Source organism: Fistularia commersonii, chromosome 8 (assembly GCF_037954325.1).
Source record: "Fistularia commersonii isolate RoL2024-O1a breed Wild chromosome 8, RoL_Fcom_v1.0, whole genome shotgun sequence".
Classification (NCBI taxonomy): Eukaryota; Metazoa; Chordata; class Actinopteri; order Syngnathiformes; family Fistulariidae; genus Fistularia; species Fistularia commersonii.
This window is the reverse complement of record NC_141291.1, coordinates 19,007,945-19,029,821: the sequence shown is the minus strand read 5'-3', so window position 1 is coordinate 19,029,821 and position 21,877 is coordinate 19,007,945. Positions and strand designations below refer to the sequence as shown.

At 39.9% G+C, this 21,877-nt stretch overlaps 1 protein-coding gene across 4 annotated transcripts; it reads right to left on the bottom strand.

Moving 5' to 3' along the window:
- Window positions 1-3,415: 3,415 nt before the first annotated feature.
- Window positions 3,416-20,330, bottom strand: LOC147232201 (copine-3-like). 4 transcript variants are annotated; one of them, XM_086151553.1, is made up of 17 exons: window positions 20,201-20,312; window positions 15,940-16,171; window positions 15,072-15,251; window positions 14,882-14,956; window positions 14,720-14,791; window positions 13,197-13,277; window positions 12,966-13,055; window positions 10,842-10,940; window positions 7,832-7,918; window positions 7,675-7,734; window positions 7,397-7,530; window positions 6,577-6,631; window positions 6,271-6,322; window positions 5,608-5,741; window positions 5,273-5,509; window positions 5,056-5,170; window positions 3,416-3,804 (listed from the first exon to the last, which is right to left on the bottom strand). In XM_086151553.1, the coding sequence occupies exons 2-16, from the start codon at window positions 16,096-16,098 to the stop codon at window positions 5,060-5,062; spliced, it is 1,626 nt and encodes a 541-aa protein (XP_086007679.1). In that variant the 5' UTR covers window positions 16,099-16,171; window positions 20,201-20,312; the 3' UTR covers window positions 3,416-3,804; window positions 5,056-5,059. The 4 variants fall into 4 exon arrangements, with proteins under 4 accessions (XP_086007679.1, XP_086007677.1, XP_086007676.1 ...); XM_086151551.1 differs by lacking the exon at window positions 5,056-5,170 and having other exon boundaries at window positions 3,423-3,804; window positions 15,940-16,104; window positions 20,201-20,330; XM_086151550.1 differs by lacking the exon at window positions 5,056-5,170 and having other exon boundaries at window positions 3,423-3,804.
- Window positions 20,331-21,877: the final 1,547 nt, after the last annotated feature.

The window sequence follows — 21,877 nt, the reverse complement described above, 5'->3', positions numbered from 1 at the left end:
ACGGACACACAAAACAGCACGATGCTATTATAGACAAAATCACTCATCGCGATGCTGTTAACAGGCTCACCGAGAAGCTTCACTCAGGAAATAAAATACACTATTCCAGGGGTAACAGGACAACATGCCCTGCAATATATGAAAACTGCTGCGGCTACCATTTGATGCAGGGTGGAATTTAAAAAGACCAGGAAAAGTGTAATAGTTTGCGGTCTGTAAGTATTAAGCATTAGCAGTGTGCTGTGTTGGTTGGGGTCAAACTCAGAAAGTCCCGCACTAAGAAGAAAAATGCCCCAGTGGTAAAGGAAACCTCTTAGGCCACTGTTCCTCCGAGGTCATGAGGTTGAGAGAGTGTGGCTTCCACACCGGATGTCCACATAAGCAAGGACCTCGCCTGGTACCTCGACAACAATAGACAGTCAGGGGGGCTCAACCGGACTTCCCGAGGAGGGTCGGCGTGTCACCCAAGATCCTCCGCAACTTCTACGGTAGCACTACTGCCTGCAGAGAAGATCTCCGGAACCCCGCCGCCTTCTCAGCAGAGCATCTGCCACTGTAGAGTCCACAGGAGAGCGAGGCCCACGGCCCACCCCGACACGGACGGATCCAATCCTGCCTCCGGCCAGTAGGTGCGGGACTGTAAAACCTAGGAGGACACGACTCAAGAACTCCTTCTACCGACTGCCATCGGACTCTTAAAACGGCTGATAGTCATTCTTCTCCCTGCATATAAAGTCTACTGCCACTCAAACTGCACTCATCCTTGCACCTGAACTTCAAGAGTTACACACGTCTTATTGCACTGCCACTCTTCAATTACACTCCTGACATTCATATTTATAACAACTTACACTCTTCTATCCCGATGCACGGCGGACAGCAAAGTAGGAATGTCACTATACGTGTGACAATAAACCCTTTGCATCGTGAAATAAATCACCGTAAACAATGACCTGTGGCTTCCCGGTCACATTTCGGAATTGTTAAAGGTGTACTTGCCTTTTAAAATGTGATTTATACAATTTCAGTTGAGAGTTTAAGAACGATATGATGACATCAACTTATTCCCTTGTTTTTTACTTGTCTTTCTCTGTGACAACAGGAAGTATGTTTCCCTCTCCAAATGGCCCAAATGAAAAAGCAAGCACATACACACAAAAGAAACGGCAGAATGGTGTCATACGCTGTATTTCATTTAATTTTCATTCCTATGACAACAGTACTTACATTTTCAATATACTACACTTAATGCTGTAGACAATGCCCGTAAAATACTGTCAGTCTTGACTATTACACTGGGTACGTCTTTTTTGTTCTCATGACAATAGTACAAAGATCTTTCTAACCATTTGACAGTTTATACTATAAAAACAACACTTGGGTCAAAACCATAAAGTGAATCAGTTAAATAAACTCATTTATGTTTCAATTGCATCTTCTAATCCTCAGTACTGATAAAATCTCCAGCCTACAATAGACATTAATCGGTCAGAAAATTAAATGATGGATCAGTGCAATGAAAAGAGATGTGTAAGGCCATATCAGTTAGTAAATTAAGAAATATCTCTTGCTACTTCAGAATTGAATGTTATGTACAATGGCATGTACATGTAACCAGTTACTGAATTCGTCGAAAGATTCTGCTGATGTAAGCACCAAGTCATCAAACACACTAGATTTCATAGATCATGACTGAGGTACAAAACTGCAAACAGATCAGGTTTTTGTGGTGTGAAGCTTAAAAAATTAGAAATCCTTTCAAAAATCTTAAAAAACAACAATTTCAATTTCAATCTGAGTCCTTTTTCTGAAACAAAAAGAAAATTAAGGAAGTGCTTTTTTTTTCCAGAGTACAAATCTGTTAGACAGAAACAAAAGAACAAAGATAGCAGCCCTTTCTTGAGAACATAATGAGTGATGGATAACTGTTATAAACTGTCTTGTATTCTGCATGAAAATCGTGACATTTGATACATAGTGTTACTATTTCTGTTATAAAATTAAAATTCATCTTATGCCCTAATACATCACTGGAAACATTGTTGACTTCACGGTTTTGCTAACCGCCGCGACATGCGAGTGGGTTGGTGTTCATTTTGTAACCTCATTAGTTCGTGCATACAGCATGACATTTGACAGTCGTGTGTATTATTGTAGTGCGTGGAAATGAAAGTCCTGAATCCAAATTAAGTTTGCAAATAACAGACAGCAGCAATGATCAATCATCAACTTAGAAGGAAATTACTTGGACTGATGCATTCTGATTTATTTATCCATTGATACTGCTCAATCTGCACTTGGGGACGCGAAGGCAGTTGTCACTGGGCGTGAGGCTGGGTTCACCTTGGACCGGTCGCCTGCCAGTCCATTGCATGGCAAGATTTAGAGACCAACAACTCTCTCGTTCATGTATCTGGCCAGTTTAGGGTCTCCAATTGACCTGCTGCATGTTTTTGGATAGTGGGGGGAAACCGGAGAAGCAACGTAGACACGGGGAAAGCATGCAAACTCCACAGAGAAAGAACATCTGCGGAAGCACGAATCACTGCGCCACTATGTAGTAAATCGTTATGAATAAATTCATCGTTTTCAAGCTGTTTTGTTCTTCGTGGCATCGTTATGCCCATGCATGCCTTTCTGCGGGCTGAAACGTTTGGGAAGCCCTGCCCAACGGTATAATTCCTCTAAAATGTTTGTAGTAAACCAAAGGGCCTATTGCAAGGTTGATGGGCCCCAAACGGGGGCACCCACCCACGGGCGGTCCTAATCTGGGTCCGAAATCACCTCAGCTGAAAGTGGGAAAACTCGGACAAAGTAGCGGTCAGCCAAGGATTCGCGCATATCCACACACCAATCTGATGCCTTTCACCGAGAGCAACTACAGGAAAAATAGTCTAAGGTTTTATCTGGAGCTTGGTTTCAGAAGCGCATGCAGGTGAATAACATTTATTAAAGTCATTCTGACTTCTTTCACTCCAGCTGTCATGTAAGCTCTGGCTTCCTCCCGCCAGTGACTTTACACTCCACTGCCTGAACATCAATGATATAATCCCACACAATTAAATGTAAAGGGTAGACATTATACCAAAGCCAACGTATCAACAACACTTGACAGCTGGAAAGAAGCTACAGTCAATACCTGTGCAAGAGAGGCAGGTAACAATCGGTAGAATGGTCACTGAACGTCCATTCTTACAAACACGCCCCGTTTGTTTTTCAGCGACACACAGCCAATAAGATGAAGACGCCACTGCATTGCTGGTTTCCTGGCTAAGAGACTGTCTCAGGCATGTTTTTCATGGCTTAAAAAATGATACTATGGAAAGCAGCCACTTGACCCCTCGTGACCACACAAAATTGGCATTTCTAGTTAATGTCCAGGCATTCTTTAAATCCACAACATGTAAACATTCACGTTTTTTTTTTTTCAGTTGTACAGAATATGGTCTGCGCTATGTTTTGGCCTAGAAAAGGCACTTTATGTTCCCCACTCAAGCAGTAAGTTCTGTATCCCCTTTGAGTGTCTTCTTTTAAGTGATGCAAAGGACAGGGATATTACAAATGAACGTCAGGCACTGAGTGTGGAATGATGATCATGCAACAATGGTGTTTCAGCTGTAAACTATATGCTCCCCGAAAAAGTGAAATTATTTGGTAGCTCTTGAGTTGGATCCAAAGAGGTCATAATTAGTGCGCTGTATCGGTGTCGGAGTGCGGAGGCCTCAGTTTCATGGTACTGAAGAAACCCACCAGTTGGCCGGGAATCTCCGCCAAGACGCTCTGCGCAAGCATTTCCTGAGGAGCCTGTGAGGAAAAGACAAATTGCTGCATGAGACAAATGTGACCAAATATGATAACATTTTGGGGGTGATAGAGAGGGAGCTGCAGTGACCAGATAAAAGAAACAGAAAGATAAAAGAAACGGATAAGCATTTTGTTAGAGTTAATGTTTGCTGAGGTCTGTTTAAATACCATTTTTGCACGTACCATTTAGTTGGAACTAGACTGAGGAAGCTCACTACAAATTTTCTCAGGTTGAAGGATGAATGAAAGTTTTGAAATAAAGAATTTTTAGAATTCAACTGAATGGGGAATACATTTTATGTGTATGACATATTTGCTGACAATGTATCAAATGTTATATAATTAAAACAGACTCACTGTTGATACCCAGATATGGATCAGATCATTTGTCTGCCAAGATCTTGATCCTTTAAAACAATTTGTAGCTGAATTTCTACATAACATGCACGTGAGAAGGCCATGAATAAAACCATGATAAACATGAAAAATGAGATTTACAAAAAATACGCAAAAGGCTACACGAAATAAGCATGAAGTAATGAAAACATGCAATGGATAAAAAAATTGAGATATTCTTGCACAATGAGCAAAAGTTATTTGAAACAAAAATAATGACTGAATAACGGGCAACAGCTTACTTCGAAACTATTTATTGGATTACTTGTCATTGTGCCGCTGAATACTGTATTTTTTTGTCTTATCTTCGAAGCATGCTTTATTCCGATATTGGTATGACATATACCCCGGAAACATGGCTTCCAATGACTGTGGCATTATATCTTATCGATATGACCTAGTTTAATGACTGGCAAATAATTGTGTTATAAGCGAAGGAACAATCTGTAGCATGAAGCTACCCACCTCTCATCCAAAATAACATGGACAAAGATGTGCTAGTCAATAGTGCAGTCAGATTTTTGGCTTTCATGAATATTCATCAACATGTAAAGAAGACAGGAGGGATCGTATTTATACATCATCTTGGCAGTGAAAATAATGCCTATCTTTAAATTTAAAATACTGAAGGCAAAGAGCTCTTGAGCCACATCCCTAATCTAAAATTTGACTGAAACTTAGAACAAGTGTCTTCAACTGGTGTCCGAGACGCACACCTTATGATATGAAAATGTGTGCTCAAACGGCACGATAGAAAAACAACACAATCAGATGGAGTATGGGTTAGCGATGTAAAATCAAGTACATAATATATATAAGAGAAGGGGGTTCGGGGACAGTAAGGGGTCTTCCTACATGTCTAAGAAGTACAGGGTTCCCTGGTTGGCTTCAGTTCAAATAAATTGAAGAAGGAGGCCACTTGGTCAGGCAACTCTGCCAGTACACTTTGGGAAAGGGCTGCAGTGCCTGCCTGAAATTAGATGTGCAGACATGCAGATGTTTGCATTATTTATGCTTGTTTGAAGGTCTACTGCCATCAGCGTAAGCGGTAATTCAAAATTTCAAAGCTTACATTTTGAAACTGTCTGAAAGGCACAAACTGCACTATGTCGCGCATGGCAGCTTCGCCCGTAGTGGAGCGCAAATTTCCATCGTCTCCATCCAGGAACTCCATGGCACTAAAGTCTGCTCCTCCGACACCCACAATAATGATAGACATGGGCAGACGAGATGCATTGACAATGGCATTACGGGTGTCGTCCATGTCTGTGATCACTCCGTCGGTGATGATGAGCAGAACAAAGTATTGCTGCGAAAACAATAAAACACAAGAAATAGTTACAGCACATTGGTCTTTTTGTATCATCAGTTCCAAAAAGGAACCCCTGAAGTCTAAAATTGACTCACAGAGGCTGTCTGTTGCTGCAGAGCTTGCCTGCCGAAATGAGCGACGTGGTTAATGATTGGTGAGAAGTTTGTGGGTCCGTAAAGCTTGATCTGAGGCAGGCACCACTGGTAAGCCTTGACAACCCCCTCTATACCTGACGAAACCATAAAAATACACACCGAAACGTCAAGGCTGTCACAAGGACACAGGAAGCATCACTCGGGGGCAGCGGGTCCCAGGACGTAGCGCAATCATCATGCGAGTTAAATGTAAAGAACTAATTTTCCCAGGAAGGATTCATAAATTATAATTTATTATGATTATTAATGCACTTACAATTAAAATTTGGACAACTGGAATCTTTATTAAAACAATGTTAAAAATGGGAAAAATTCACTTCACTAACAGTGGGCTGAACCTACATCTATTTCGGATCACGATAACACAGGCTGATGTTTGTTTATGTTTCAATATACATCACTAGTTACACTATTGACATTGAAAACATGTCAATCAAATTGTTTTTGATTAACAACTTACTGTCTGTAGAGTTATTGCACCCGTCATCAACCATCTGCTCTACAAGTCTGGGACTTGTTTAAATCACTTGTGCCCCCTCTTCAGTCCTAACCATGCACACGTAATTTACATTAAAATCGCATTCTGCTCGAATTGGTCATTACCTTCACAGAATGGATTTGAAGGGTTGAAGTTGACTGGAAATTCGTGGGAAACCTGCAAATGTGATTTGGAGCATAATTAAATCATAATGGTTATTAAAAGATACCGTTAAAAGTAACTGAAATTACCAGAAATACATCAGCCTAACAAAAGCTAAAATAAAACATAATAGAATGAATAAATATTATTATTATTAATAATAATAAAAGTGAAAAAAACAACAACATTTTATTAATAATAAAAGTGAAAAAAATATTATGTATATATATATATATATATTTTTTTATAATGAAAAAAAAACAACTCACGTGCCACGTAGGAGGGATCTTGGCCCCAAAACCAAAAACAGGGAACATCTTGTCACTGAATGAAAAGCAGTTATATAGTAACTACATTACATCATAGAAAGTGTTGGTTTTGTTGCCTCTGTGTTGCATGAACGATGCTTTGACTCATTTACAGAGTCATAAAGTAACAAAGCTACTGCATGCATGTTCAGCTTTGGTCATACTCCAGACCATCAAGACAGCTCTTAGTTATCATATTCAATAGAGACCCTTGAATGCAGCAATATATTGGTTAATATTGGGACAATACTCTCAATTCTTTTTCACTCATTTATTTATAACAGCATAGTAAAAAGCTTATTTTACTCTTTAAGTTGTTGTTTTTTTTTCCTTTTATGATGTAGTAACTGGGGCCTGTTTAAATAATTACCAGTTAAATAGTGCCAGCCTTAAAGTTCAAGAATACAATTGAAAAGAAAATTTAACCCAAAAATACAAACAATATTTTGTCACTGAGTTCTTAATACAAGGCATGATCATCTTGTGTCATTTGTGCTTATTGTAGCAAAGATATCATCACTGAGTTCTTGGAAGACTCTTAACGTCCTTTAAGGAAAAAAGAGGTCCCTTTAGAAAATTCCTGCAGTGAGTGAAGGATGTTTTTTAAATTAAAAATATAATTCAAGTCTATTGCGATGCCTTGTGTAGGTAGCATTGACTTTCAGAGGTCATTAGAGGGGCCAATAGGACAGTATGATATAGGACGTCAGAACACAAGTGGTCATCTTTTAATTATGATGTTTTTCTTTTTAATGGAATCACATGTTTTACACCAGTTTACCTGTCATAGTCCTGGATGACATTGCCTACTGCCCAGATAGCAGACAGATATTCATTGAAGCCATGAGGGTTGATGTAGTGGAGTGAATTGGGCAAATTAGGATCCCCATTGGACCCAGTAAAGTCAATTGCGATCTGGCAAAGTTTTAGAACCAGGAGAGTATGAAGTTAAAGCATGTTTTGACAAGGTTTTTGTTTTTTTGTTTTTTTTTTGTTTGTTTTTTTTTCACAAAAGAAATGTAATTTATTATCAAAAAAAAGTGTCAACATAGTACTTACAGTGAAATTAATCTGGCAGCCACCTAATATATAATCAAGAAAGGAGTACTCCTTCACTACCTGTAATAATATAATGGGAAAATAATATTGTTATTTCATTTTCAAACACAAATGAGTAAACAAATGCCTCAGAGGAAAGAAGGACATAAAGCTTAACCTTGCATTTTTTGATAATTATAATTCCAGAGTTTTTGTATCCTCTCTTATTCTCTTTCTTCTTACTGTTGATGCAGTCAAACTCAGCCTGTAAAACACAATCATCCAGAACAGGTTGTTGAACAAAACAAAAGCATGGTATCTTTGATTTCATCATTCATCACCTGAAACTTAAAGTAGTACACAGAAACTCGTTAAATTGTAAAAAATAAAAGCTTTTCGATACCTGTGAAACTATCATTTTTCACAATGCTATTCCTGGATCAAACATTTGGTAACTTTCATGAGTAAACTTCAGAGTTTAATCAATAACAAATTCATAATTCTGAAAATAAAATCAATCTAAAATTCCAAGCTTCAAGTTTCCTCTCAGCATGTGATAAGATCGACAAAATCTACATAAAAAAAGCTTTAAACTAATGTATGACTTTTTCCTCAAAATTAAGATGAAGTAATGAGAAATTTCTTCAAAAGTAGTGGCTCAGCCATCCAAATCATAGGAATCAGGTGTTCCAATCATTTCCATGGCCACAAGTGTATAAACACTTAGTCACGTAGACTTTTTTTTTACAAACATTTGTGAAAGAACAGGTCGCTCTCAGGAGCTCAGAGAAATTTCAGAGTGGAACTGTGATGAGATGCATCCTGTGCAATAAATCCAGTCGCTCCTGAATATTCCACAGTCAACTGTCAGCTGGATTAGAAGAACATGGAAGTGTTTGGGAATGACAGCAACTCCGCTACGAAGAGTTAGACCATATAAACTGACGGAGCGGGGTCAATGAATGCTGAGGCGCATAGAGCCAAGAGGTCGCCATCTTTCTACAGTCAGTGGCTAGAGACCTCCAAACTTCATGTTGCCTTCAGATGAGCTGAAGAAGAGTGCGCGGAGAGCTTCATAGAATGGGCTTCCACGGCCGAGCAGCAGCATCCAAAGTACAATGCAAAGCATGCGATGCAGTGGTGTAAAGCACGCCTACACTGGATTCCAGAGCAGTGGAGACGCCTTCTCTGGAGTGACCAATTGCCTTTCTCCATCTGGCAATCTGATGGACGAGTCTGGGTTTGGCGGTTGCCAGGAGAACACTACATGTCTGACTGCATTGTGCCAAGTGTGAAGTTTGGTGGAGGACTTGTTTTTGGCCCCTTAGTTCCAGTGAAAGGAACTCGGAAAGCTTCAGTATTCCAAGACCTTTTGGACAATTGACAGTGTGCTGTGGATGACTCAAGTCATATTGAACCCTATGGATTAGAAATGGGATGTCACTTAAGTCAAGGCAGGTGAGCCAGTACTCTTGGCCATATCGTGTATCTTGTTTGAAAAGTTGGGCCTAGCACAGACGTGAGCATTTAACGACCAGCAGGCCTCATCCGGCCCGTTTGCTTTTTTTATCCGGCCTGCCAAACTATTTTCTTTGAATATCTTAATAAGATATTTTCAATCAATATTTAATTTAGAAGCCCCTTATTTTTTCTTTTTGTTTAATTTTGTATGGATGATTATATACAAAATAATGTCAGTACAGTTATATGATGATGAATGATTTTAAAGTTGAAATAAAATGCCAAAAAGGTTAAATATTTCAATTTAATTATTTTCAATTTACATGATACCTAGTTGGCCCGGGCATAAAAATTAAATAAGAAATGTGGCCTGCCAGTCAAAATAATTGCCCACCCCTAGCCTAGCGCCATGTCTGAACACGCCTTGTCTTTGTGGATTCAGCGCTAAGCTAGTCAAATAACACAGAGGTTCATAGTCATATTTTTATTTTAAATGTGTGCACTACACAGTGAGTAGGGCAGACTTATAAATGCACCCTGTAACCTTTATCAATTCCCCTTGGAAAATGTATGCCTGCTGTAAGGCTCACTGTGCAGAAACCAGGCCAATCCAGGAGACGGAAAAGTATAGACTTGGATTTTGAACAAAACAACTTGGATTCTGAAGCCGTTCAATTATAGGAACTTTGGTCCAGGCAGCGATTTCATTATTTAGAGTTTATTTGAGGTTACAGACCGTAATGTTTATTGTTGTTTGTTCATAAACTGCACAGCTGGTTGGTAATCACACCAGGTAACTACTGATTTTTTTTGCTACTGCTGTTCTTCAGTCATGTCGACACCACCTGAAGATTACCGTTTTGTTCCAAAGACCTTGGACTGAGTTAGTCACCTTCAGAGTGAAGCGCCAACAGCGTCTCGCACTTTGGAAGAGGCAATGACAAACAGACCGCTGTGCTCCTGGGATGGTGAAAGTGACTCAGACCACACACACAAGGAGCTACGATCCTGTTTCTTTCGATTCCTGTGTTGCTGCTCTTTTTTTTTTGGCTTACTGTATAACAAATGCACGCAAACACTCACATGCATAAATTCAAAATGAGTAGAGAACTCTCAGGGACAGGATTACTGCAGCCTCAAGGATATCTTTATTGATAGAGATGTTTTTTAAATTCCTTCCATATCTCTCATACACAGTCACACATACCCAAACCTACAGATAGAAATGTGTCTTATAGCTTCTTGCTGTTAACATGTTAACATTGCTTGCTGCTGAATATTTTATTTTATGATAGATTTACGGCTTGTAAATAAACAATCAAAGTTAAAATAATCAGTTTTAAATTCTATCTCGTCTATTTATGGGCTGCTCTGTATTGTGCTCCGATAAAAGCTAGTTAAGAGTCATATTTTGATTCAAAACCTTTGCTGATCACTTGACGTTTCTAACATTTGGGTGATAAAATCCCAGAGCTACTTCATCCATGACATTGTCTTCAATGAGCTACAACCGTATAAATTCACACTGTCTTTCTTTCCTGTCGAATGCAGAATTACCTCTTGATAATTATATATCACTGCTAGGAATTGAAGCACAATTTGTCCATCCAAGCCATAAACATACATCTTTGATAGAACTTTAGCTGAGAAATATTTCAAACACTCTCGCGAAATGATAATGTTGAAATCACACAAAATGGAATTTGGAAACCATAAGTCACGCTCACCTCATAGGTTTCTGAGGCTTGCTGTATTTGGCTGAGCGTGGCTTGGAACGATCCAATCAGGCTGTGAGAACCACTGTTGTTGTAGTCGTAACAATCCACCTGGAAACGGGGACAGTCAAGACACAGTCCATCAAACTGATGATGTGAAGTGATTATAGGTTTCCTGGCAATTCTAGTACGGTACATGAAACAAAAGCAAGTTAAGAAACTCAGAACTGTGAGGCCGCGCCATCTGAAAGTCAAGACAGACTGCACACCGATTTTGTAAGCGATTAAGTGAACTGGAAAGTCTCATTTACACTTTTTATTAAAAATGTGTCCATCTATGTTTCGGGTGGCCACTCTGAGTAACTTAATTGAGAACACTGCAATGACAAGCAAGGATGAGACAAACTAATGTTAGAAGTCAACAGGATGGATAACTGATAGTGATCCATCTACATGAGAAGCATCTACATCTACATCTACATCAGTGACAACTCGCGCTCGTGTTTACGTCATCAGCGAGCCCCTGGTAGTTTGCTGGCTTCAAGAATGGGAAGTGAAGGGTGGTAGTCAATATTGTCAAAAACAAATGTGGATTTTGTAATGTTTTTTTACTGCGTGGTATACAGAATTCTCGATTTCACATCAATCAGCATAATTCATTTGGCATGAGATAGAGGAAGTAGCCACACATGAGCTTACAATGTGTGCAAACATGGAAATATTGTTACTATCTTGACCTGGAAATCACCTGTATTACCTCTTTGATTACTGCTTGTGCCTAACAGGCTTGTCTACCAGTGGCACCAGATGTTTGAGTGATTGCACTCTCATCACTGAACACATACGAGACTAATTCTTTAGAACTCATGTATTCCATAAATCCAGATGTAGATATGTATGACTTGGTCTGTTACACATACTGATCCTTCAGTTCAACAGCACACACATAAACTCACTTGCAATGATGACTGGAATTCATCTCTTCTTGAAAAGTGTGCTTTTGAAGATTAAGAGAATGGAAACAAAGGAACAAAACAAACACGTAAACTAATGCTAATACACATTTACTGATTTTTTTTTTTTTTTTTTACAAAGCCATAAGTTTTACACAAGAGGCACTCAATAATCCATAAAAGTGTTTGCGGATGTCCCAAAGCGTTCACCTACTTTGTGATTTTCTGTGACAAGATGACGTCTGTCGTCTGTCAAGCGATTAGTTATTTTATATATATATATATATATATATATATATATATATATATATACATACACATATATACACACACACACACACACACACACACACACACACACACACACACACACAGTCATGCACGCACATTCTTCTTTGACTTTTGGCTGCAAATAATCTACCCTCATCTAACCCTGCATTCTCCAGGTTTTAACATGCATTAGAGAGGAAAATCAAAAATAATGTCATTTCAAAGCTGCTTTTACAAAGGTTTAATCAGTGTATCACCAGAAATTATTGGTATCTATCTCACGTTATTCAAATATGTAATGTACTTATTTCTTTCAGATTAAAAATTTATGTGACACTGTGAAGGATGCAAAACTTTCTGAGTTGCCACAATGGATTTGGCTGTTGAAAGTAACTGGTCTAATCTGTATAACCATAACATGCTGCAAAACAACATAGCACCAACAAATAAAAGCAACAGATATCATAACATTCACACATTGCACACACTAATTATACAAACATGTCTCAAAACTATTGTCTTCCAGACCTATAATACAGCATGCAAACCTCACACAATAGTCATCTGCTTCCAACCTCACCTAACAATCAAATTTTCCCTCATATTTGGGGGGATTCCACCAGTGTGTTACTATGTCTCAACCCTAGCCTAACAACAAGAACAGAAAAATGATCTAACAGACTGTAGTAATAAGCATGAAGGCTAATAATGATGCCCTACAGTTACAATTCAACAGCTTTATCACAGCTGTTGTCATGCTTTCCACTGAAGTCCGAATTATTTCTGCTTGGCTGCAGACAGGTGGATTTCGTGCAAGTGTCCCAGCGGTCACTGACAGAAGCACAGATATTTTGGAAAGGGTGTAGACATTAGTGTATTTTTGTGTGCTTGTGTGTGAGTCATTAAGAAGTACCTTTATTAGTTTCTCTACATCTCCTCCACAGAGTGCTTGCAGTGGGATTCGGAACGGTTTCCATACTGGGTTGAGGTTGTATTTCACCACCTGACCACAGATTAAGCAACACGTTGGCAGGGGTACAAAAGGACAAAATGACGACTGGCGGATTTTCATATAAACTTCAAAATGCATGAGTAATATCTGACTTTACAGCCTCTGAACAAGCAAAGTATGCAGCGGTTTTACCTCTGTTCTTTTGGCAAACTGCCATCCACTTTCTGTCTGCCTGTAAAATTCCAGGAAAGGGTCAGACTTGCCAAAGAAGTCCTGCAAATATGGCCAAAAACACATAGAGCTGTAAATAATTACTTTAGTCTTACTTAACAATTAAAACTAGTAGTCAGAAATCACTTTATTCACCACAATCAGTTATACATACAGAACAAAATCAGTGAAATTTGACCACGGCATGTAGCCCTTCGTGTGTGTGGATGGATGACAGACGACGTGAATAGACGTTTTCATTTTCCAACTAAAAACAAACACCTTTCTAACACATTTTTCAGAGGTAAAAGTCAAAAGTTGGACAACTCCTACTGCCAGAGCTCACTCATATTATTTTCTTAACCCCTTGATATTCAGACACAGAATACAGCGTGATCAGGTCATGACATCATAATCTCACATTTACTGCTTGACTACCAGTATTACATGATTGAATCCACAGCTATATGCAGTCATAAACCTCGAGAATCACAAAATGAATTTCAAAAGAATGATGATCTGTTGAGCCTCTATCTGACAGCACCTCTGCTGTGCAAAAAAGTAAGTGCTTTTCAAAGTATCACAGGGTATTTGTAAAAGACTCCTCTACTAAATATGTTAGAAACCTTTGTAACTACTGATTTTTCAACTATTCTTCCAAGTACAAACAGTTACAGCTACTACCATAATAGTGGCAGATATTCAGCCCTGTTAGTCTTTCATCATTTTAACAGAGCACAAACCATTATTGGTTAACAAAGGTAAAATGAAGTTGCTCTCTCACTGACACTCTCACAACCCAAGAGGACAACAGGGTTGGGTTGTCAAAGATAAACATTCACACAAAATTTTTATCTTCAATCTACACCCCTTTTTTATCTTGGGTTGGAAAAATACACTTGGGAGGTTTCACATGAATTTGTTTAACGCTGTTCAATTTCAATGCAGTTATAAATGTATAAGATGAATAAAATGTTAGTGATTATGAGTACTTTAACATTTGGTGCCTTTGTCACATTTTCTACATGCTCATTTCAGAGAACATCAACTAACAGTATAAAGTATGCAACTATTCAGATGTAAAATTTTCACGGTACTATTTTCTCCGACTCAAATAATGACCTTGCCAGGTTCCAAAGGTCATTTGCGCATACATAATAAACATTACCATATGAACTGCAATGACTGCTTAATTATTTGTAGCCTCTTCTATTGTTCATCAACTATTTCATAATTGATGAAAAACTATTTCAACTATTTCATAATTGATTTACAACCATGGAAGCACACCAAATATAGATATTTTACCTTTCTATAACAGTTAGTTGGTTACTTTTGAGATAGGTCCTCGAGTTATCAAGATGTCTGGGGAAAAATAGTCTGACATTTTCATTCCTTTTTCTCATTTTAATGACTTTATGTTTAGAAATGGTTGAAAGATTAATCAGTAATGAACACGAGACATTACTGACATGTAAAGGGGAATTCAATTTAACTGCTAATACCTTTTTGTCCAGTTTTCTACCTGCAGCTTCAAATTCTACCACCCTGTTGTCTGTTATTTCTTCAGCGAAGATCTGCAAAACATAAAGAGCTTATTGTCAAGCAAATTTTGTACAAACAAAAAGATGAGTTAAAAACTAAAAACTAAAAACTAAAAAACTCACGGTGATGGTGCCCTTTCCAGCCGGCCTCTTGTCCTTCTTGATGAGCGGTTTTGTTAGTTTCCTTGAGGACACAATCTGGATGAGAAGACGTGATCGAAATGAATTGATTGTTTTGTTTTCTTGCCCCCCTCTAACAATGAGGGAGGAACATGTAAGAACTGGCAATCTGAGGAGGTAAACGGGGCATAACCTGTCCCAAGGTACATTCCAGTTCTCCCAGGAAATCAGCTGTTTGTAGATCGTAGTTGTCGCTGTCTATGTCAAACACTTCAAACCTTAGCTTCTGTACCATCTCAAAGTGGTAGTCGATGACAAAAGTCTTGGAAAATTTGGGATTGAGAGAGTTCTTGATTTGCTCTGTCCGGCCAACCTAACACAAACACAAAACACTGTTTACCGCCACTGTAGTGTCAAAGTAGCACTGTTACAATATCAAGGTATTTCAACTGTATTTTGATCACTGAAAATGACTGCGCTGTGAAACTTTTCATTACCTAGCTGAAATATATCACTGATAGACATACACTATATGACCAAAATTATTGCCTCAGCCATCCAAATCATGGAAATCAGGTGTTCCGATCACCTCCATGGTCATCAGATGCCAGACAAATACTCCAAAGGTTAACCCTTCAAGTAGCCATACCACTACTAATAATAATAATAATGATAAGAATAACATTTTAAGCACTAAGAGTTTGAATATAACTAAATGTCAGCGACCACAGCAGCGGAAACAAATGGCTGCTCTGGTCTGAGCAGCTTTTATTATGTCCAGTAGGTTTGGAAGCATATGATTTAGTAAGTAATTCTGAATTTTCATGGTTGGTCATCTGTTGCTAATATTTCCCTGAGAAAGCTGTTTACTTATGAGACATTAACTTCCCTTGATAGGGAAATTTCAATGAGGTCATGCTGATGTTTATGTGTCTAATGCTACTGCCTATGTACTGTTCTGTGCGACCTTAACATTCAAAGCTGTAAAATAAGCAGTGCATAGAGTTTTACACCACTTACATCCAGTTTACATTGATAGCAAATATTTCTGATCCACTGACCTCCCACCAGTGGCTTCCTGAGCTGTTCATGTAGAGCACACACAGAGGGTCAGACTTGGAAAACACATCCATGTCCAGCAGGTTTTCACAGGAGATGCTGAGTGACACCTTGGTCACACAGTCATTGATATTTAAACTTGGACTCCCAGCTGCCGCCATGATAGCCTGAAACCATGCACGCACACACACACACACACACACGCACGCACACACACACACACGCACGCACACACTCCAAAAAAAAAGGGAAGAAACCAATTATGCAACCAGAAATGTTCAATACAACACATCTCAATACAACATAAGTGACAACGTCCTTATTATAAAACAGGGATAGAGCTGCAGAGAGCTGTCAAGAATGTTAAATTCAGCTTTGCAATATATGCCTATGAGAGGAAAGGAACATTGATTTCTCAAATATGTTGATGCAAATAAAATAAGATTTCATTCGAAATATATGCCATCTAGTGTGGCACTGTGGTTGACACATCCGCCTCACAGTAAAACGGTCCCCTGTTAAATTCTGTATGGGTTTCATCTGGGTTCTCATATCCTCCCATAGTCCAAAAAAAGTAGGTTCATTGGAGATTTTAGAATTGCCATACATTGTACAGGCATTCTTAAATTCCATTCTCAAATTCCTGATTTAATGTTATTTGTTTGAACCTCAGCTCTCCCCAGTAAGGTCTATTCAGTGGTGAAGAGGGTCCGCCGGATCGCTGAACCCCGGATCCAGGAGGAGTGGTGTGGTTTTCGTCCTGGTCGTGGAACAGATCTGTACCCTCGGCAGGGCCCGCGAGAGGGCATGGGAGTTTACCCAACAGGTTTACATGTATTTTGTGGACCTGGCGAAGGCATTTGACCATGTCCCGCGGGCAGTACGATGGGGAGTATGGGGTACCGAACCTCGTCGTACGGCCTATTCTGCCCCTGTTTGACCGTGTCGGAGCTTGGGCCGCATTGCTGGTTGTAAGTCGGACCAGTTTCCGGTAAGAGTTGGACTCCACCAGGGCTGCCCTTTGCCACCCATACTTTTCAGAATTTTTATAGACACAATTTCTAGGCGCTCCCAGGGCGTCGAGGGGATCCGGTTTGGCGGACGCAGGATCGAGCCTCTGCTTTTGGCAGATGATGTGGTTCTGTCTCCAGCTCTCACTGTAGCAGTTTGCAGCCGAGTGGGAAGCGGCCGGGATGAGGATCAGCACCTTCAAATCCGAGACCACGGTGTACGACCAGAAACGAGTGGAATGCCCACTCCGGGTCGGGTTTGCCCCAAGTGGAGGAGTTCAAGTATCTCAGGGTCTTGTTCATGAGAGAGGGAAGGATGGAGCAGGAGATGGATGGACCGATCGGTGCGGCGTCTGCAGTGATGCGGACTCTCGACCGGTCTGTCATGGTGAAGGGGGAGCTGAGCCTTAAGGCGAAGCTCTCAAGTTACCGGTGGATCTACGCTCCCACCCTCACTTATGGCCACGAGCTGTGGGTAGTGACCGAAAGAACCAGATTGCGGATACGAGTGGCCAAAATGAGTTTCCTCCGCAGGGTGGCCGGACTTTCCCTTAGAGATGGGGTGAGACGTTAGGTCATCCGGGAGGAGCTCTGAGTAGACGCCACCCCTCCACATGGAGAGGAGTCAAATGAGGCAGCTCAGGCATCTTGTCAGGACGCCCACTGGATGGGGAGGTATTCCGGCAGGAGACCACGGGGAAGATCCAGGACACGCTGGAGAGACTATGTTTCCAGGCTGGCCTGGGAACGCTTCGTGGTCCCCCAAAAGGAGCTGGAGGAAGGTCTGGGCCTCACTGCTCCAGCTGCTGCCCCTGAGATCCGACTCCGGATAAGCAGGAAAAGATGGATGAATTGTTTGAACTTGTTATATTGCTGGCGTATTGGTTGTGTTTGTATAATTCCATGGTGTCATTCATGAATGAAGTATTCAAATAAAGTACTACCTAAGAGTGTACACACGGAACCAAATCAGAGATTCAACTGACTGACCAGCTCGCACGACAATTTAGTCAAGCTAAATCTCAGCAGCACATGATATTCTTCTAGGAGGACAGTCTCACTTGCAAACTATCCCAGCCTCCTCTACCACAGTGATAAGTTAAACTATAAATTCAGCGGGGGTCATGAGATAAGAAATGAAATTCTTTAAATTTGAAGGACTTAGTAGCTGTGCACAGAATCACAGGCTCGCAGTTCCCAATGACTCAGCTGGATGGCCCTATGCATGGAATCACAGCGGCGTGCACTGAGGATCAACTACCAAACAAATTCCCCCTTCACAGTTTACACACTTTGATTAATCATAGCAGATTCCTGTGGTTATTTGCCTCAGAAAATATCCCACTATTACAGCCTCCAGTTTTGATCATATTCGTCGTTGTTAGTTTTCACTTTCAAGTACCCTTGAGGAAATCCATTTTCTCTATGTGACATGATAGACCCTCACGTGACATCATAGCTTCCCATGCCAACAACTTTTAATACAGCTCCTTGTATATTGAACTTTTCCACTGTGCTTTTCAACCCTGTCACAGACATGCCCAGCCTGCATATCTGTGTACTGAATGTTGCATTTCCACTAAACCAAATGAATATCATTCCTCGGAGAAGTTAGTCTCCTACCATCCAGGAACTAGTAGGAAGATGCTGCTGCTCAAATATGTTTACAAATATTTCTTACCCTGACACATATACACATCTACTATCCTTTTTCTAACATGACCTGCTTTTCTGGACAAGTGAATAAAATAATGGTGATGTTCAACAAAATCTCAGTCGAGCACGTGACCTAAAAAGATTAACTACTCCAGATAGTAAGAGAATCAGCAATAATAATAATAATAACAATATATATGTGGGTTTATATGTGTCAGTGTGTGTTTGCATGTGCAGTCATAATAATTAAAGATAACTTTCAGTCATGCTTAAATCAATGTCTGAACCTTCTTACACTGGGATAGTTGAACTCTCAACTTTTCAAAGCATTTTCAAAATTACAAAAAAAGAGGAATGTTATCTATTATTTTTTCCCATATACTTTTTGTTTTTTACTTTCTTCTTCTTACTCTTACAAATCTAACAGCCACAACGGTGCTGTTGTGTGTTCTGTTCAAGCAAGAAATTTGTTTTATCTGGCTTTTGATGCATTATTTTTTTATGTTTGTTGCTGAGTGACACTGTTTTGAATCAAGTTAAACATAAAATGTACTTGCCGGTCATCTTTACTGTTCTTCATATCATATCATACCAGTGTGTAATAAAAGAGACTGCCTGAACGAAAGGAAAGGTGGATGGAAAAAAAACAATAATACAGTTTAAAGACTGCAAGCGCGAAGAAAACAAGGGAAGCAGAGCTAGAGGTATTACGGATCAAGGTATTAAGGTTCTTTTCAGGAGTGAGGAGCATGGGTCAGGTCAGGAATGTGTCAATCAGAGGGACAGCAAACGTTTGAGGTTTGGTATATAAAATCAAAACAGGCCAGACCACTTTGATGGTTTGTTCATATACAGATTCAATTTTTTAAGCAAAAATCGGGGATTTGAGGTACTGCATGAGACAAGTGCCCATAGATTCTGTAAACAATACATAATAACAACCACAACAATAATAATAATATAAAGATAAAAATAATAGCAATAATAATAACAACAACAATAATAATAGTAATAATAATAAAAATACCACCGTCACAACCAACGACAACACCAATAATAATAAGAATAGTAACAACAATAATAATAACACCAACAACACCAATAATAATAATACCAATAACAACAATAAGTGTAATAATAACAACAATAACAATAATAATAATAATAACAGTACTAGTAGAAATAATAACAATAATAATAATAATAATAATAATAATAATAATAATAATAATAGGTCTTCCCCTTTCAAAGCAGGGGCCCCAAGTACCCGGATGTACAAGAACCGGCCCTGCTTCGACTTCGACCAAACCAAATGAGACTAACAGCCCAAACTAAGCTAGTTCGCCGGACACGTGACGGCTCTTTTCGCAGATAAAACAATGTAACTTGTAAAACAATGTGATTTTCTTACTCGCCAGATGTTAATAACTGACTTGACTTATTTCCGCCCATGTTTTGGCGAACGGAATTGAAAGCCCTAGCTTTCTGACGGCGCTATCTCGCAAGCAAGGTCAACCCCGTAAATTCGGAATGTCTTTGAATGCCAACTTTAAGTGAAAATGGTAAAATGACAAACGCAAGTAGGGCTTTCCCTTACCTTCTAGATCCAAATGCAAACGGCAACCGTCGAGATGAGAAGGGAGACGGAAAAAAGAGAGAAGAGAAGAGAGAAGGATGACGGTGGGCGTCGCCGTAGACGCTCGTTTCGTCAAACAGGGACACACGGCATTCTGCCGCATACCGCTAGGAAACCAAAACATCATGCTACACAACACAAGAATAAGGAAGAAAAAGCGATATGATATTCTAGGAACAAGAATTTGGGTAATTTAGTTGATTTCGATCATACATTTTTAGCACTGTGTGTGACATAAATGGATAAAAAAGAAGAAGTTATGAAAAGGCTAGCAAAGAGTCCAACTGCCAAAGTAAAGGATGCTGTGAACACAATACGTTGGTTTTTGCATGTTCTGCCACTAAAATGTTCATCGTTGGTGCATTTCCAATGTGAGAGACAGAATGAATAAAATCAAAATCTGGAATCACATTTCTTTTTAACAATTTATTTTTTAAATGACAGGATCAAAACAGCATCTCTTGCTTATCTGCTACTCAAAGACGTCTTACTCTGCTTTCAAAAAGTCCAACTACACTCGGCATCATTCCAATGGAGTAGCACCTATTTTAGGTCGTTAGCTTTCTTAAAGATACATGTGCGCCTCCACAATCTGTCAAAAGTGTAGCAGCCAACGGGAGTAAAACCAAAGAGCTGTCAAAAGACACAGAGACAAAGAGACCCTCACAAAGCTGGAAAGTTCCACAGAGCAACTGCCAAGCAGCTTGGTGAAAACAGAACCATTGCCGGAAAAGAGGCTGATTATTACTGTCCGTGTCCCCCGCAGAAGATCTCTCGTTGTGCGGTATCAGTGATGCAAAGAAGAGTGAAGAATCAGCCCAGAATTCCAAAGGAGGAGCTGGTCAATGACCTGGAGACAGCCGGTACCGCTGTTTCCAAGGCTACCATCAGTAATGCATGTTTAAAGTTATGCATTGTACAAACTGTTCCCCTGCGTAAGTCAGCTCGTGTCAAGGCCTGCCTGAAGTTTGCCAGGGACCATCTGGATGATCCGGATGATTCGTCCGACAAAGTTTTGTGGTCAGATGAGACCAAAATAAAAGTTTTCGGTCTTAACGCCATTCGCCGTGTTTGGAGGAAGAAGAGGATGAGTATCAATGGTTGCATACCTACAGTGAAGCATGGGGGTCATCATGCTCTAGGGGGGGTTTCTGCAAAGGGACCAGGACGACTGCACTGTATTAACTTAACTGTATTAACTGGTGACGTATGACTGGCGAGACACTGGGCAAAAACCTCCTTCCCTCAGTCAGAGCATCAAAGATGGGTCTTCTGACATGACAATGACCCGAAGCACACGGCCAGGAAAGAATCAAGGTTCTGGACCTAAAATCCAAGAGCAAACCTTTGCAGGAAGCTGAAACCCGGTTGCTCGGCGACAGCCCCGAAACCTGAGAGATCTAGAGAAGATCTGGATGGAGGAGCGGGCCAGAATCCCTGCTGCGGTGTGTGCAAACCTGGTGAAAATCTACAGGTACCGTTTGACCTCTGGAATTGTAAACAAATATTAAAACTGTTTGACTCAAGGGATCAAATACTTATTTGACCCTGTAATTTGCAAATAAATTGTTAAAAAATCATACAATGTGATTTCTCTCACAGTGGAAATGCACCAGCGATGAACATTTAAGACCCCTC